General features: G+C 36.0%; 1 protein-coding gene across 1 annotated transcript; it reads left to right on the forward strand.

The window, feature by feature from the left end:
• On the forward strand, positions 50-17,337 carry LOC18613424 (piezo-type mechanosensitive ion channel homolog). The gene is made up of 22 exons (XM_018124049.1): positions 50-589; positions 1,610-1,690; positions 2,081-2,240; positions 2,332-2,489; positions 3,472-3,628; positions 3,752-3,938; positions 4,637-4,752; positions 5,375-5,459; positions 5,561-5,776; positions 5,878-6,055; positions 6,447-6,575; positions 6,763-6,936; positions 7,074-7,307; positions 7,910-9,460; positions 9,854-12,339; positions 12,498-12,893; positions 14,366-14,524; positions 15,395-15,904; positions 16,171-16,315; positions 16,417-16,561; positions 16,676-16,850; positions 16,938-17,337. The coding sequence occupies exons 1-21, from the start codon at positions 541-543 to the stop codon at positions 16,809-16,811; spliced, it is 7,452 nt and encodes a 2,483-aa protein (XP_017979538.1). The 5' UTR covers positions 50-540; the 3' UTR covers positions 16,812-16,850; positions 16,938-17,337.

Here is a 17,385-nt window from a genome sequence, read left to right on the forward strand (position 1 = left end):
GTTCTCATTGGCTCGACCACCATGGGAATTTTTACTTTACTTTAACGAAAAAAAGGTTCAACGATTGATGAGAAAAGAAAACAAAATCTTGTACGCTTCGCTTCCAAGTTCCAACTACGTTCTATTGCCTCATAGCAGTGCGACACTGGCTGTTTGGACCAGTAGTTAGCAGTTAGTAGTTTCCCATCATTATCACGCTTTAGTCATAATTTTAAATCTATTGTTTCTCATTACATTTGTACTACATCAAAATTTTGATGATTCGATTTTGTCCATAATGTTGGAAAACCTAATTTACTAATCTTCGTGTATTCCCTTTATTCTTTTCTTACTTTCTCCCCACACCAGAAAAACACATGACCCGAACTTTCTTTGGGGGGTTTTAATTCAAAATTCCTTCTTTTTATTCATTTGGAGGAAATATTTGATTTGCCTTGAAATGGGGTTTCGTATATTTTAATAAAAACTGAAAACCCATGAACGGATTTTGTCTTTGTTCTGGATTGATCTGGTGTTGGAGGTATTAAAGTGCTAATCTCAATGGGGAGTTTTCTTGCTGGGTTTGTCTTGCCTCTGCTGCTTCTAACGGGTATGCTTTGCTATTTATTCTAATTACCTTAGTCTCCTTTAATTTTTTTCCCTTATAAATTGATTATCAGAGTGCTCGTTTGCATATAATAGCCTGAAAGTTTTTTCTTTTAGTTCCATTTTGTCCTTTTTTTTAATAGCAATTCATTTAAATTATGTTGGTTCTGTGTTGGAATCCACTTTTTGTATGCTTTTATATGAGCTATGTTTATGAGTGCTTATGTTTATCAGTATAATTTAGTTACCTGCATAATTTTTCATTCTTGGATGCTGTAACATAGGGAAATAACTAAGTCCGAATGCCATGGGGATGTGTTAGGAAGTTCACGAGAGTCTAAATCACCTTTTTTGAATAATCCAAGCTGGTGTTAAGCGTGAGGAAACCTGTATCCTTCATTTGTTTCCAACTCATGAGTTCATGTGGTGAACACTAGTCTTTTCATTATTTAATAGCAACCTGTTCAACTTCATTTCCTCTATTGTTTGGAATTCATTTCTATTTTGTAAAGAGTCAATCTTGAACTAGAGAAGTAATGTGTAAGTTTGGAGTTTTTGATACTGGCAAAAATCTAACCTATTGATACCTGAACCGAGCTTAAAGTTAGCTTGTGACACCAGGTGTCTTGCAGTCTTTTATTCCGCATAATATTTATCAACTGATTGTCTTCACTTTGAAACCTGAAAAGATAACAAGTGTAGAAGTGTTGTATTAGTTAAAAGTCACTTGAAAAGTGAAAAAGTTCCATTGGTACTCTTGTTGCTGAGGTACAGGTTTGTTTTGTAATGGGCTTGGAGGCCTGGTTTAAGCAAAGTACAATAGAGAGTTTAATTAGTAGAAGTTGAGAGCTGTTGCTAGAAAATTGCAGAAAGAACGACTTACGTATAATATTCACAGAGAGAAAAATACCCTTTGTTGAGATTATCATTTGTATTTTTTGGTGTAATTTGTGAGTAGTAACTCACATATGCGCTTTGCCATTGAAGTAATTAATGATTTTTACCTGTTTTTTCTTTTATGCAGCTGCATTGATTAATTGGAGTTTGGTCTCTCTTGTTGATTTGATAGCTTTCCTTCTCATTCAGTATACTGCACCTAAAATAGGTAAGCAATGAAGATTTGCTAGTAAGGATTTTGTTTTATCTTCGCTGTCCTCTAGTTCCATAATTCAGCCGGGTCATACTTCTTCGACGTTGTTGCTTTGGGCTTTTACCTTTTTTTCTGGTTGGTGCTTTGGGTTTAGTTGAATATATATTGAATGAACTTTACAAAGTGCTTATTGTAGGTTCACTGAAAACAGTCTTTACTGCTAAATTAATCCTGAGTCTTGTTTTGTTTTTGATATTTAAGAAAATTAGCAAAGAGGTTTGAGATATTTTCTAGGCGTCTTGCATTTTAGAAGTTCAACTTCTGGTTCTGATTATTGTTCCTTTATTGCTTTAGTTGAAGTTGTACTCTTTTCTTATAAAGTAAAATGTGATTACTTTCTTGTAGGATTTCATTTCCGGAGGAAATATTTGTTACAGTGGCCTGTTATTATCTTTTCCCTACTCGTTTGTCTTTCACAAGCTGTGTATCTTGTTATGTGGGCCATTGATGGTTATAAACAGAGTGTAGGAGATGCTTGGTGGATGAAGCTGATTGGTTTTATGATGTAAGAATATATTTTGTTTTCTCTAATTCTTTTGTTTCTTCACTGCCTTTGCTTCTTTTGATAATTTGTCTCTTTTGGTATGCTTTTGCAGAATCCAGTCTTGGAAATCTCCCACTGTGATTTATTTTTTGGTTGTACAATTGCTAGTGGTATTTGTTGCTTTACTTGATATACATGGGACCAAATTTGGTCTTGTTCCTTGGCGGTATTCTTGTTGGGGTCATTTCTTAACAGCCGTTGAACATTTAGGTTTGTAAGTATTTCCATATATTTCTAATAATTTTTCATGACATTGAAGCACTATGTATTCTCTCCACCCTAAAGAAGGATCCATTTAATGGATCTGATATGCACATTTTGCAATTTGGACTTTTGCTCGTTGTATGAAGAGGATATGGGCAAGAGATGATTTTATTCTCTTTGTTAAATGATTCAATCATGTTCATACCCTTTGCCCCCCTATCATCCCTTTCTAAAGCAGTAATTAAGTCTTCTTGTTATCTTCTTTTCATTTTGGATCAATGATAGCAATTTTTGTGATCTTTGGAGTATTTCTCTTTTGGTCTTTTGGGCCATATGGACTTGAGATGAAATTATTGAGACTTTTTAGCCTACTTGAAATGCTTATCAATTAGCTACTAGAACTTCTAAAACAATCTTTTTCCCTTATGATTTTGTCAGTTGTAAAGTTCTTCTCATTCTGGTTGAGGGTTTTTATATGGTAATCGTGCTGCATGTTAACAATGTTGAATGTTCTTCTAGAAAAATAACATGTTGAGTTTTCTGTGAGCACAAATGCTTGGTATTTTCTGCATTACAGCTTTGCTGTAGCTATGAGTTGTACCCCTGACAAATTCGTAATATCCAATATATGTGCAGAATGAATTAATATGTCTGCCTGATAGGCTGCTATTTTATGGGTTAGTCAACTGAAATCATAGTGCTGCTTAACTGAATTCCAGTCAACTTTGTACTTTTTACACATCAATCTCAATCTCCATTAAGCTTCTCTGTTGTCAAGGAATTGTTACAAGTGTTGGTCTCTTACACTAAAAGAAAAGAAAGGATAGTTAAAACTATCTTGAAGCATTTTGTACTTAATCTTTATTTTCTTTCAGTTTCTGAACTTAAATTACAGTAGAGTTTTAAATTTTTTTAGTATATTATCCCTCATGTTTATATTAAAAGTGAAACTGATATAAAATTATCTCCATACTTTCTTTCATGAAAGGTTCCCATCTTAGAGTTGCTTCCTGTTTGCTTCTACCTCCTATTCAGCTGGTTGTGGGAATAAGCCATCCGTCATGGGTGTCTTTGCCATTTTTCATTGGTAGCTGTGTTGGGCTAGTGGATTGGTCTTTGACAAGCAATTTTCTAGGACTGTTTAGGTGATTGCCTTGTCACCCATTGTACACCACTGCACAGTGTTTCAATTTCATTTTTCCAATGTATTTGATGTTACCATTTGTCAATACCTTTAGTAGCTTACGTTCTGGTACTTTCTTCTCAAGGTTGTGGAAGGCGCTCCAGCTTTATGCAGGCTTCAACATTGTCTTGCTCTATGTGTATCAGCTCCCTATAGAGTTCTCACATTTGTTACAGAGGATAGCTGATTTTGTTGGTCTATTTAAAATTTCCACAGCATCTGAGTGGCCTGAAATTTGCTCTGCTGTTTCTCTTATACTTTTTTATATCATGGTATGTACTAGTTGTATTACTATAGATTTCGTTCTGATTAAAAATTCTAGCTGAACCTTTAAATGAAGTGCAAAACACTCATCCGTCTTCTAGAATCGTAGATTCTGCAATTTATTTCATTTTATTCTATCCTGTCTCTGACATTTGTCCTTCTAATTTAGTCTTTTCCTGATAATACAATTTTAAGATGGTTTGGAGTGTTTTTTTTCTTTCTTTTTAATTTCCCTGTATAGATATGAATTATTCAGTTGCAAAGGAGACTTTGGAGTTTGGATAACATTGGTGTGGTTCTAGTTGCAATGGTAATTCTATTTACTCAGTGAAATTGCACTTGGAAATTTTGAGAGCTTCCTGATCCAAAACCATGTATTCATATATATGTTCGTGGTAATTTTTGACAAGTTAAACTTATGATTATAAAGCGATGAAATAACTGACGACAAGATGGAGCAGCTCCATTTATTTGCATAAAAGCAATATAGCATGTTCTGTTGTGAATTTTTTTACCATTGGCATGTTAAGTGTTTGCCTAACAATTATACGGATATGCTAACCCTGACGTTTTGGAATACTTGTAAGAAACAAATATGAATATATGTTGAAAATATCTTATTTAATGTGTTATTTGGCTTTTCAAATCTTTCTGTAGTGCTTTGGTCTTGGGTTCTGCTATTTAAATATTCTGCCTTGTAGTGCAGCTATCCTATGTCAAATGTGATTTGGAGGAAATGGATTTTATCATGTCCATGCGAGAAAGTAACTTGACAGAGCAACTACTTCCCTCAAAGCATTCATTCTTCATTCGTGAATCAAGGTAACACACTTTCTTTATATTGTTTCTGCTTTTTCCAGGGTTCTCTGCTTTGAATTTTAAAAGAGAAGGAATGATCTTCTGTACACCATAAATTTCAAGCTCAATGGTTCTTAATTTTATTCATAGATCTAGTCCATTTCTTGAATCTATTATCTAGAAGTAGCTTATTAATTCAAATATCTATTTATACTTATGTAGTATCCTGGGAATTTTATTTTAACCTGAAATTGTTTTCGATAATTTTCTATTTTGAGCAAGCTTTTCTTTGTTGAATAGAGTTGTCCTGAAAAGAAGATGCAGTAGTCACAGTATACCAAGAAAGAACAAATTATCTGATTCAAAATTGTGGAATGGTTGCTTTCCATCATTATACTTTGCGGAATGAAAAGCAATTATGAATTATTTGAATTATCAATACTCATTTTAGTTCGAGTTTTTCTTTTTTACTAGCTTTATATACTAATATCTTTTTGCCACCATGTTTGTTTTGGATCTGATGAACTATGCTGCACAAGATCTTTTGGCACCAGTTTTGCCTTTTTTTTTTTTCACAAAAAAAAAATTTCATGCTTTACATGACTGGTTGTTTTGAGTTCTGTAATGAGTTGTTTTAATTCTCCAGATCTGGTGTAAGACATACCAATGTTTTACTACGGCGCACGGTTTTCCGGACTTTTACCATCAACTTTTTCACATATGGTTTTCCAGTATGATCGCTACCTTTTACTATATTTTGTTTTACTCTCATATGTCTTTATTTATCAATATTAAGGTTTATAAGTAAATTGTCAGTGGCAAAATTTGACAGGTATCCTTGTTTGCTCTTTCCTTTTGGAGTTTTCATTTTGCAAGTATATGTGCTTTTGGGCTACTTGCATATGTTGGCTACATTGTGTATGCCTTTCCTTCCCTGTTTCGTTTGCACCGGTTAAATGGGCTGCTTCTTGTCTTCATTCTCTTGTGGGCTGTTAGCACCTATATTTTCAATGTGGCATTTGCATTCCTGAATAGGAATTTCGGGAAGGTACTGCTCTATTTGGAGGTTTGCAAATTCTTCATTATCATAAATTTAAATGGTTGACTTGTTTTTCCTTATGTTTTTATCAACATTTTGGACACATGCAGGATATGGAAATTTGGGAGATGGTTGGATTTTGGCATTATCCCATACCTGGACTTTTTTTGCTTGCACAATTTTGTCTTGGGATTTTGGTTGCTTTGGGTAATCTTGTAAACAATTCTGTTTTCCTTTACTCATCTGATGAGGATGCACTATCATCAAACAACAACTCTGCTGTGGAAGGTATGAAACTCTATATTCTGAGTGCAATCTAATTCTTTATTGACATCTGCATTTTGAAGACCACAGTTAGGTTGACTTTGGCATATTTCTTTAGAAGTCCTCAGCAGGGATATGTTTCTAAACTTGCACATTAATGGAGTGAGCGTTTGTATTTTACAGCAGTGAGCTTGAATAGTTGTTAGTTTTTTGTTTAAGATATCTTTAAAAATTTCTTTTGAGAATCTTGCTTCCTGACAGCACATAAAATACATTATTTTCTCTCAGGTTTTTATTTCTTTACGTCTACTACTCTGGCGTAGTCTTTAGACTTTTTGAGATTATTTATGGATACAAAAGGGTGGCAGTTACACTTTAATCTATATAATCACTTTCTTATGTCCTTTAAATACAGTGGATGGAGAGACCAAGGTGTTCATTGTGGCTACAATTGCATGGGGACTGCGAAAATGTTCTCGAGCTATCATGCTTGCACTGATATTTGTCATTGCTATGAAACCTGGGTTTATCCATGCTGTATATGGTATGTTTTATTAAATCTTCTCTGTTCCAGCTTTTAGTTAATTTATTATTGACCTTTAGGCTTTAGCATAAGGCATTTTTTCCAATGTTCTTATACAATTCACATAGGCAAGTGCAAATTGGTATTATTACAGTGAGTTTATCTGTGGCAATTTCTAATTGGCTTTATGTTCTGACCTCTGCTTCAGTGATATTCTTTTTGATATATCTTTTGAGCCACAACATCAGCAGAAAGATACGCCAGTTTCTGATTCTTCTATGTGAAGCTCACTTTGCATTATTGTACCTTCTTCAGATTGAGTTGATCTCTAATGCTTTGGAGCAAAAAGGCTCCTTAAGTTTGGAAATCATATTGCAGTTAGGTATGCATAATGCATTGGTTTTAGGTTATTTAAATTGATTTATAAGACATGATTATGGCTATTAATTAAGTTTCTTAAAAACGCTTGCCCAGAAAAGAGTAACAAACTAAACATTTTCTCTGTGTAAATTGATGCAGGTCTGCTTAAACATGATAGCTTATGGGACTTTCTGGAAATAGCTTTACTTGCTTGCTTCTGTGCAATTCATAACCATGGGTTTGAGATGCTATTTTCATTCTCAGCAATTGTGCAGCACACCCCTAGCCGTCCTGTTGGGTTTAGCATCTTGAGAGCTGGTCTGAACAAATCTGTTCTATTGTCAGTATATGCGTCCCCAAACACATCGGGTTGCCATGATAATGCTTCTTATGGTATCATTCCTTTATGCGTGTTAAAATTTCTGTCCAAATTGACTGTAATAATTGGGGAAAAACCTACAAAAATGGTTTAGTTTTCCCAAATCAATTGCAAATGCTAAAAGAATTGTAATAGGCAGGCCTTTATTTTAGCTTATTTGAAATGAATGTGGGAATGCTATTTCAAGATGTGTCAGAAACTTGGTAGTAAGATTGACCATCTTTTTATGTGTTTGTAATTGTACTCTATAAGAGAATTATCAATTTGATAGATTGCATTCCCTACAATACATTTAAAGATTATAGCAAATCAAAACTAGAACAAGTTGGTATTATCCCTGTATTATGTGCAGGTTTTATGGACCTAAAAGTGATAGAGAATGCTTTTAGATTACTCTGTCTCTGGTTCTTAGCTTGATGTTAGGCCTCTATAAGATGACTGCTTGCCTTGAAATTGGACTTTTAGGAGTCTTCAATGATAGCTGTATCTAAGCCGTTTATTTATTCTAAAGTGTTGTTGCTGTTACCGGTTTGTCTACTGATATATTATTTAGAGCTTTTACCAATACAGCTTCTGTTGTCAACATTGTGTACTTAATTGTTTTATGTTTTTTCAGAGAGAAGGATAGCAGCATTTCTTAGTGAAATTGGGCAAACGTTTTTATCAATATATCGATCATGTGGAACCTACATTGCTTTGCTGACTATTCTTCTTACAGTATACATGGTGACACCCAACTATATATCTTTTGGATACATCTTCCTTCTCCTTGTTTGGATTACTGGAAGACAACTTGTTGAGAGAACAAAAAAGCGCCTATGGTTTCCTTTAAAAACATATGCGATCATGGTGTTCATTTTTGTCTATAGCTTGAGCAGTTTCACCAGCTTTAAGATTTGGTTGTCCAGTTTTGTAGATCTGTATTTTTATTTGGGTTATGACCCAGAAGGTTCATTGTTGGATAATATCTGGCAATCTCTAGCAGTTCTAATTGTGATGCAACTTTATAGCTATGAAAGGAGGCAGAGCAAGTACAACTGGACTGATGATCCCAATCCTTTAGATTCTGGGGTACTTGGGTTTGCCAAGCGGTTTCTGATTTGGCACAGCCAGAAGGTCCTGTTTGTTTCATTATTCTATGCGTCTATATCTCCAATTTCTGCTTTTGGATTCTTGTATCTACTTGGCCTTGTCATATGTTCAACTTTACCTAAAGCTTCTCGGATCCCATCCAAATCGTTCTTAGTTTATACAGGATTTCTGATGACAACAGAGTATCTTTATCAGATGTGGGGTAAACAGGCTGGAATGTTTCCAGGGCAAAAGCATTCTGATTTGTCACTCTTTCTGGGTTTCCGTGTATACGAGCTGGGATTTTGGGGTATAGAATCAGGCTTGAGGGGAAAGGTGCTGGTAATTGCTGCATGCATCTTTCAATACAATATCTTCCGTTGGTTGGATAATATGCCAAGTGGTATTTCGAACAAAGGCAAGTGGGAAGAGCCTTGTCCTTTATTTTTGTCAGCAGAGGACACCTTCACCAATGGCTTTATGTCTAATGGGGAAGAAAAGCCATCATCTAGTTTTGGGGCGGTACCTATAAGACAAGACAGAGCAGTAAGTGATTCATGGTCATCTTTGAGCCCTGCTTTTTCTCAAGCACCTCATCCTGTGTCCTCCAAAGCAGGAGGCTCTGAAGTTAGTAGCTTTAGAAAATTTTCATTTGGATATTTCTGGGGAAGCACCAAGGAGAGTCATAAATGGAACAAGAAGCGGATCCTTGCATTAAGGAAAGAGAGATTTGAAACACAGAAGGCTCTCTTAAAAATATATTTGAAATTCTGGATGGAGAACATGTTTAACCTTTATGGCCTTGAGATTAACATGATTGCATTGCTTCTTGCAAGTTTTGCATTGTTGAATGCCATCTCTATGCTATATATTTCATTGCTTGCTGTTTGTGTTCTTTTGAATCGGCGGATTATTCGTAAACTGTGGCCAGTGCTTGTCTTCTTGTTTGCTTCCATCCTCATCCTTGAATATTTTGCCATCTGGAAGAATATGTTTCCTCTGAATCAAAATAAACCAAGCCAGGCTGAAATACATTGCCATGACTGCTGGAGAAGCTCATCTTCATATTTCCAATATTGCAGGAGCTGTTGGCTGGGTATTACTCTCTTAATCTTCTTATTACTTGCAACTTAAATAGGCTAGACAAGCATGACATAGTTTATACTTGCTTTTGGCTGGTAGAAGAAAACTTGACTGATTATTAATGATTCTTATTTTAGCATTAGCCCATCTGTTTTGTTTAGATAGTCATGTTATTCGGTTACTTGGCCATGTCTAACCATTTTGCTGTCGTTAAGAAGCATGGTATATTTGATATGGGCTTTTGGACAAATTTTAGACTGCTTTCTAACTTAGCTTCCATTTGAAGAGTTGGTGGTGTTCCTGTCAATGGTCCATGTTTATCTATCTATTCATTTTTTTTTTCATTTGGTTCTATGTGCACTTTAAAGAAGGTTCAATCTAATCTGCTAATAATTTCCCCCTGCAGGACTGATCATTGATGATCCCCGAATGCTTTTCAGCTATTTTGTGGTCTTTCTACTAGCATGTTTCAAACTCCGTGCAGATCACTTGTCCGATTTCTCAGGGTCATCAACATATCGGCAAATGATGTCTCAACGTAAAAATTCATTTGTTTGGCGAGATCTCTCTTTTGAAACCAAAAGCATGTGGACCTTTCTTGACTACCTAAGGCTTTATTGTTATTGCCATCTATTGGACCTTGTCCTTGTATTGATTTTGATTACTGGAACTCTTGAGTATGATATTCTGCACCTTGGTTATCTTGCTTTCGCTCTTGTTTTCTTCCGGATGAGGCTTGAAATTCTCAAGAAGAAGAATAAAATATTCAAGTTCTTGCGTATCTACAACTTCGCAGTCATTGTTCTTTCTCTTGCCTATCAATCTCCTTTTGTAGGGGAGTTCAGTTCTGGGAAGTGTAAGACTGTGAACTATATATATGAGGTCATTGGATTTTACAAGTATGATTATGGGTTTCGGATTACTGCTAGATCTGCAATTGTTGAGATTATCATATTTATGTTGGTATCCCTTCAGTCATATATGTTTTCCTCTCAAGAGTCTGATTATGTGTCACGATATCTGGAAGCAGAGCAAATTGGTGCCATTGTACGCGAGCAAGAGAAAAAAGCTGCATGGAAAACTGCACAGTTACAACAGATTCGTGAATCTGAGGAGAAGAAACGTCAGCGTAACTTTCAAGTAGAGAAAATGAAATCTGAGATGCTCAACTTGCAAATACAGCTTCATAGCATGAACTCAGTTGCAACTCTCAGTGATGTTTCTCCTGATGATGAAGGCCTACGAAGGAGGAGGAGTGCTTCTGTTACTTCAAATAGGGATGTTGTGCCTCCTGATAAAGAGGAAGGCACTCTTGGGAAGCAAGAGCAACTTATTAGAGAGGAGGTATACCCCCTTGAAGCACATGCATATGCTGCTCGTATAAAAGGAGAAAGTCCAGAAGTAGTGCAATCTCCAAAGCACTCAATGGTATATGCACCTTGTGAGATTACTGAAATTGAACATGATGTTGATAGTGCATTTTGTGATACAGAGAAGAAGAAAAGCCAAGCAAAGGAAAATCCTTTGATTTCTGCAGTACACCTCCTAGGTGATGGTGTTTCCCAGGTACAGTCTATTGGAAATCAGGCAGTTAATAACCTTGTGAATTTCTTGAACATTGCACCAGAAGATTCAGACATGAATGAGCACTCATCTGTCGAGGTTGAGGCATATGATGAGATGGAGAGCCAAAAGATGCAGAATATGTGTTTAAACCGTTCATCCTCTCTGCAATCTGATAAAAGTTCTGATGCTACAAGTTTGCAGCTGGGGAGAATCTTCTGCCATATATGGTCCCAAATGCGGTCTAATAATGATGTTGTGTGCTACTGTTTCTTTGTTCTTGTCTTTCTATGGAATTTCAGTTTGCTTTCTATGGTGTATCTTGCAGCTCTTTTCTTGTATGCTCTATGTGTGAATACCGGCCCGACTTATATCTTCTGGGTTATTATGCTGATTTACACGGAGGTTTATATTTTGCTTGAATATCTGTATCAAATTCTAATCCAGCATTGTGGATTGAGCATTAACTCAGACCTACTCCATGAATTAGGATTTCCTGCTCATGAAATCAAGTCATCGTTTGTTGTGAGTTCGTTGCCTCTATTTCTTGTCTACTTATTTACCCTCTTACAGAGCTCTATAAGTGCAAAAGATGGTGAATGGATGCCCTTTACCGACTTTAACTTACATAGGAGGAGTGCTCATTACAGAACAGAGATTCTTGTGAGCTCTAGCTGGAGTGAAAGAGTATCAAAGTCACTCCAATTTGTAATAAACATGGTGAAACTGGTAATTAGAAGCTTCTGCTGGTACTGGAAATCATTGATACAGGGAGCTGAAACTCCTCCTTATTTTGTTCAAGTGTCAATGGATGTTCACTTGTGGCCAGAGGATGGGATTCAGCCAGAAAGGGTTGAGTCTGGAATAAACCAACTGCTAAGGGTGGTTCATGATGAGAGATGTACTGAAAAGATCCCTAGTCATTGCCCATTTGCTAGTAGGGTTCAAGTTCAAAGCATTGAAAGAAGTCAAGAAAACCCAAACGTGGCTTTGATTGTTTTTGAGGTGGTGTATGCATCTTCTTTGACAGGATGTACCTCAGCAGATTGGTACAAATCACTAACTCCAGCAGCTGATGTGTCAATAGAAATTCTCAGGGCAAAGCGTGCTGGGTTTGTTGAAGAGATGGGATTCCCATACAAAATCCTCTCTGTTATTGGCGGTGGGAAAAGGGAATTCGATCTGTATGCTTACATATTTGTTGCTGATTTGACTGTGTTCTTTTTAGTTGCGATTTTCTACCAATCTGTCATTAAGAACAAGAGCGAATTTCTTGATGTTTATCAGCTAGAAGATCAATTTCCTAAAGAGTATGTATTTATCTTAATGGTAAGTCTATTTCTTCTTTGTCTTCTTAACCACCTTAATTTTTATACAGTATTTCTCATGGCTTAGTTGTCATTTTCATTGCATTTTGTCATGGGCTATTAGAGCTTTGATATACCATGTTATCTAAATTTCTAACTGGGTCAAATTCTTTCATGCAGATCATCTTTTTCTTGATTGTTGTTGATCGCATACTTTATCTCTGTTCCTTCGCCACAGGAAAAATTATTTTCTACCTTTTCAGCCTTGTTCTCTTCACATATTCGATTACAGAGTATGCTTGGCAGATAAAATCTTCCAACCAGAATGCTGGACAGCTAGCACTCCGTGCTATTTTTCTTGCTAAAGCAGTATCTCTAGCACTTCAGGCTGTACAAATCCGACATGGGATTCCTCATAAATGTACCTTGTATCGGCAGTTTTTGACCAGTGAGGTTTCACGGATTAATTACTTAGGCTATAGACTTTATCGGGCTCTACCATTCCTTTATGAATTACGATGTGTACTCGACTGGTCGTGCACAACAACATCTTTGACCATGTATGACTGGCTCAAAGTAAGTCCCGAGTTTTTTTTTGTTTTTTTAGGTTTGCATTGAAATTTATTTAGTTACCTGCCCTTTTGGATATATGCAGTGACTGATCAAGGACAGATCTTGGCATATCTTTTTATGTAGGTTACATTGGACGTAGGTTTAGGACTTAGAAAGTGGTGGAAACATCCATGTTTACAACCTGTTTGAGTTGCTGGAAAGAAAGGTTAAGTTCCAGTAAATCTGGACTGATTATTTTAGGTTATTGGCTCAATATGAGGAGAGTTTCTAGGGTAACAACATTGGCTTTTGGAGATTTAGAGGAGGAAACAAGGTTTTGGTCATGATTAATTTCAAGAATATTTAAGATGCCTGCATGCGTGTGTGAGTGAGTGGGGTGTGTGTGTGTGAGAGAGAGAGGGAAATTGGCACCATGCCTTGAAGAAACTAAAGTAGTCAACAGTTTATTGTTTCTTTATTTAAAATGCTAGTAAAATATGAAGGATACATCAGTAATCTTCACAGACTCTTGGACTATTTACTGTCTTGCAAGGACAATGACTCTAAGTTAGGAAACTACCTAATAAACAAGCAAATAGTCAACTTGAATTGGACAAGGTTCTTGTTTGGTTAGATGCTTAACACAGTATCTAAAACTAGGTTATGCCCCATTTGTTATTTTCTGTTCATTATTTATCGCATTGTATTTGTATTCCTGGTGGTTCATACATCGGTTTTACTTGTAAGCATTAGGCTTACTTGTGAAGAGCAGTGTTAAGTTTTGGTATCCCATATCAGTTAGTGGGGGTTTATTCTGCCTCATATTTAGGTTTTGCCTATACAACATAGACAGGATGCTTGACAGAAGAACCTAAATTAAAACACTAGGCACTAAACTGGAGAAACTTACCCTGATTCTCCAAGGCCAGAGGATGTGTAGAAAATTATAATTCTGCACCAAAACAGGAGATACCAAGCTTGCCAAATTAAAATTAGCATACTAAGAAAAGAAACATGTTGCATGGCTTCATCCAACTGTGTATACTACCATCAACTGTGATTCGTCCCAGCCCAGCCCCTGCCCTTCTCCAGAAATGAAACATGAAAACAAAATAAATAAATTAATTAAGAAAACTTGGGGAAATTATTCAGAAAATAAAGAAGGTACCACTGCAGCACTGCCAACTGCTAGGACCTTATATATTACATATGTATGTGAGGATCCATTTATTGCTCGCAAGTGAATTATAATTGTCTGGTCATGTGGGTTTTTTTTTTTTTTGGAAAGTCTTGACATGTATCCTTTGGCAACATTCATATGCCAGTGATAAAAATGATAATTGCAAAGATAAATTTTTTTTCTTGATTTTGGCCGACAAAGATATTTTTCATTATCTTATCACGAATAGTTGTTTGACTTTAAATAAGCAATGAATCTTTGATTGGATCGTTTTCTTGCTGATTTTTAGAGACTGACATGTAGCTTTCCTCTTCAGCTGGAAGACATCAATGCAAGTCTGTACCTTGTCAAATGTGATGCTGTGTTGAACAGAGCGAAGCACAAACAAGGAGAAAAGCAAACAAAAATGACTAAATGCTGCAATGGAATATGTCTGTTCTTTATATTACTTTGTGTTATCTGGGCTCCTATGCTGGTAAGGGACTTCATAACCAGATGTTCTATTTTTCATATTTTGATGTATAGTACCTGTGAACAGTTTGAGAAACTTTTCTCAGTAGGAATTCCATTTGATTGATCTTCTTATGCCATTTCATTCGAAAAGCAAACACTTGAGCTTAGCAATGTTTTGCATGAAGCATTAGAAAAGTACCTCATGTCTTGGATGTAATATTTACTGCTGATCTCTTGAGTGCCCATATTATTGTGCCTTTACATGGAAAAGAGCGATGGGTTTTTAAAGTATATGGATGTGCTAATGCATCAATGAGGAAAATAAATAATATGAAAAAGGTGAAGAAAATTTAATACTTTGATTTGACCTATTGTCATTCATGGTCCTTTTTTAAATCTAAATCATCATGTGACACCAGCTGTCCCTTGCCTTTATGTTACTTCTTAGGATGTACACTAATGGTTCCAACATTGCCAAGGAGGTTCCATTGCTTGAATGTATACTTTGTAAACTCAGAGTTCTTTATATCTTTATTTTGAAGTTTTATGAAGTGTTGGCAGATGATCCAACGAGTTCTGTGATAGCTTCTTTATATTTGCTATTCTTTGAGGCCTGATATGAGACAAGTGAATAAAGCATAGCATAAATCAAACCTTTAAAATAGTAAAATAGTGATTCGTGATATTACACTTTAACTTGACAGTATGGCATGTTACTATTGTCTTACTAAAAGTAATGACGTTAGCATTGTACTTATAGTGCCTATGAGCATCATTAATGCTGTTACCAGAAGTCTTACACAACATTGAGTGTCTAGTTAGTTTACTTCTAGTTAGGTGGAAGAAGCATTCTATACCTTGATTAGTCAATGAATTTTGTTCTGTCTGCCAGATGTACAGCAGTGGCAATCCAACAAATATGGCAAACCCCATTAAAGATGCAACTTTTCAAACAGACATTAGTACTGGTGGTGGAAGGTTGACCTTGTATCAGACGACTCTCTGTGAAAAGCTCCAATGGGATAAGCTCAATTCTGATGTTAATCTTGATCCCCTAAATTATTTGGACTCATACAATAAGAATGATATACAATTAATATGCTGCCAAGCTGATGCAAGTATTTTGTGGCTTGTCCCTGATGTGGTTCAGAGAAGATTTATTCAGTCCCTTGACTGGGACATGGACATGGGTATCACTTCTACTTGGCTGCTTACTAGGGAACGACCAAAGGGCAAGGAAGTTGTGAAATATGAGAAACCTGTTGATTCTAAGGATCTTCCTGAACGGTCAGATGTCCAAAAGGTTCTTAATGGTTCAACAAACAGCTTTAGGATATATAATCTTTATCCAAGATACTTCCGTGTCACTGGTTCTGGTGAAGTCCGACCTTTTGAGCAAGAGGTACCCAGGACTCTTATTCAAGTTTTTATTTCACCTCCTCCTCCCTTCCTCCACAATATATGAGTTAGTGCTGTTTTGCATTGTTAGGATTTCTTCATCTCTAATGACTTATTAGCAAAAATGTAATGTATTATCTTTTATTACTTGAATTTAAGCTATCAATCTTTCAGTCAGTGGGGGAAAAGACTCTAAATTAAAGTAGTTATAAAAGGTATAGAATCATTAATAATCTATTTTTGACACAAATGAAGTACCAAATTCAACAGGTAAGTTCAGTGAGTGCAGATCTTGTTATCAATCATGCAGCTTTTGAGTGGTGGTCCTTCCATGATATCAATTCATCTAATGTAAGGGGCTGCAGAGATTTAACAGGACCTATGGCCATAATAGTATCTGAGGAAACACCACCCCGTAAGTTGTGGAAAACCCATTTTATGTTGTATGTCTATTTTGATAGCAAGTCATTATGATTTTCTTTATTATTACTTATTAATATTTCAATACTGCATCAGAGGGTATTCTTGGAGACACACTAAGCAAGTTCAGCATTTGGGGTCTCTACATAACTTTTGTGCTTGCTGTTGGCCGGTTTATCAGGCTTCAATGCTCTGACTTAAGAATGAGAATACCATATGAGAACCTGCCTTCCTGTGATAGGTAATGTTTTCTATTGATCTTTATTTATAGAAAAAGGGTGGAGGATGAAGGCATGAATCACTATTTCATTCATTTCTTAGTTCCTTGATATCTGTTTATCTGGATTTGATGTAGGTTGATAGCCATCTGCGAAGATATATATGCTGCAAGAGCAGAAGGTGAGCTTGGAGTCGAAGAGGTCCTTTACTGGACCCTAGTGAAGATCTATAGGTCACCACACATGCTGCTTGAGTATACCAAACCTGACTAGGTTGTCAATGTCGACGCCGTTTTGGTTGCCAGAATTTCCGTAAGTGTTTTTTTGAAACGAGTTGCGATTGACAGCCTGATGTACCTGAACCAATTGAACTGATTGTGATTCTTCTTTGGTGGCCAGGAACCTCTCTGGTGGTCTTAGGTTCTTTTGCCAGAGCATCTACGATTGATTAACATGTTGAAGAAATGCTGAATGCTATTCTACTACAAAAAACAACAGCCATGTTGCAGACTATAATTATAATTCAGGTGCTAGATATACGTGAATTTTGCATCACAGGTGGTCTAAGAATGGCATCATATAAAAGGAAGAAATGATTTCTTAGGAGAAATCCCTTTTGCTAACCGTGTACAGAAATTTATAGGTTCCTCATAATTGTACAGGATTTTTTCCAAAAAATGAAAAAAAAAAACAAAAACAAATTATTTGTGTATGATCGAATATGACCTTTTAAAAGAGAATATATGCATCTAGATCCTCTTTTACAAATTTTGAATACAAAGATGGCATTATTTTCTCAGTGCACAATTCAACAACCTCAACAAATCTCTAATTTTGACTCGAATTT

Source organism: Theobroma cacao, chromosome 1 (assembly GCF_000208745.1).
Source record: "Theobroma cacao cultivar B97-61/B2 chromosome 1, Criollo_cocoa_genome_V2, whole genome shotgun sequence".
Classification (NCBI taxonomy): domain Eukaryota; kingdom Viridiplantae; phylum Streptophyta; class Magnoliopsida; order Malvales; family Malvaceae; genus Theobroma; species Theobroma cacao.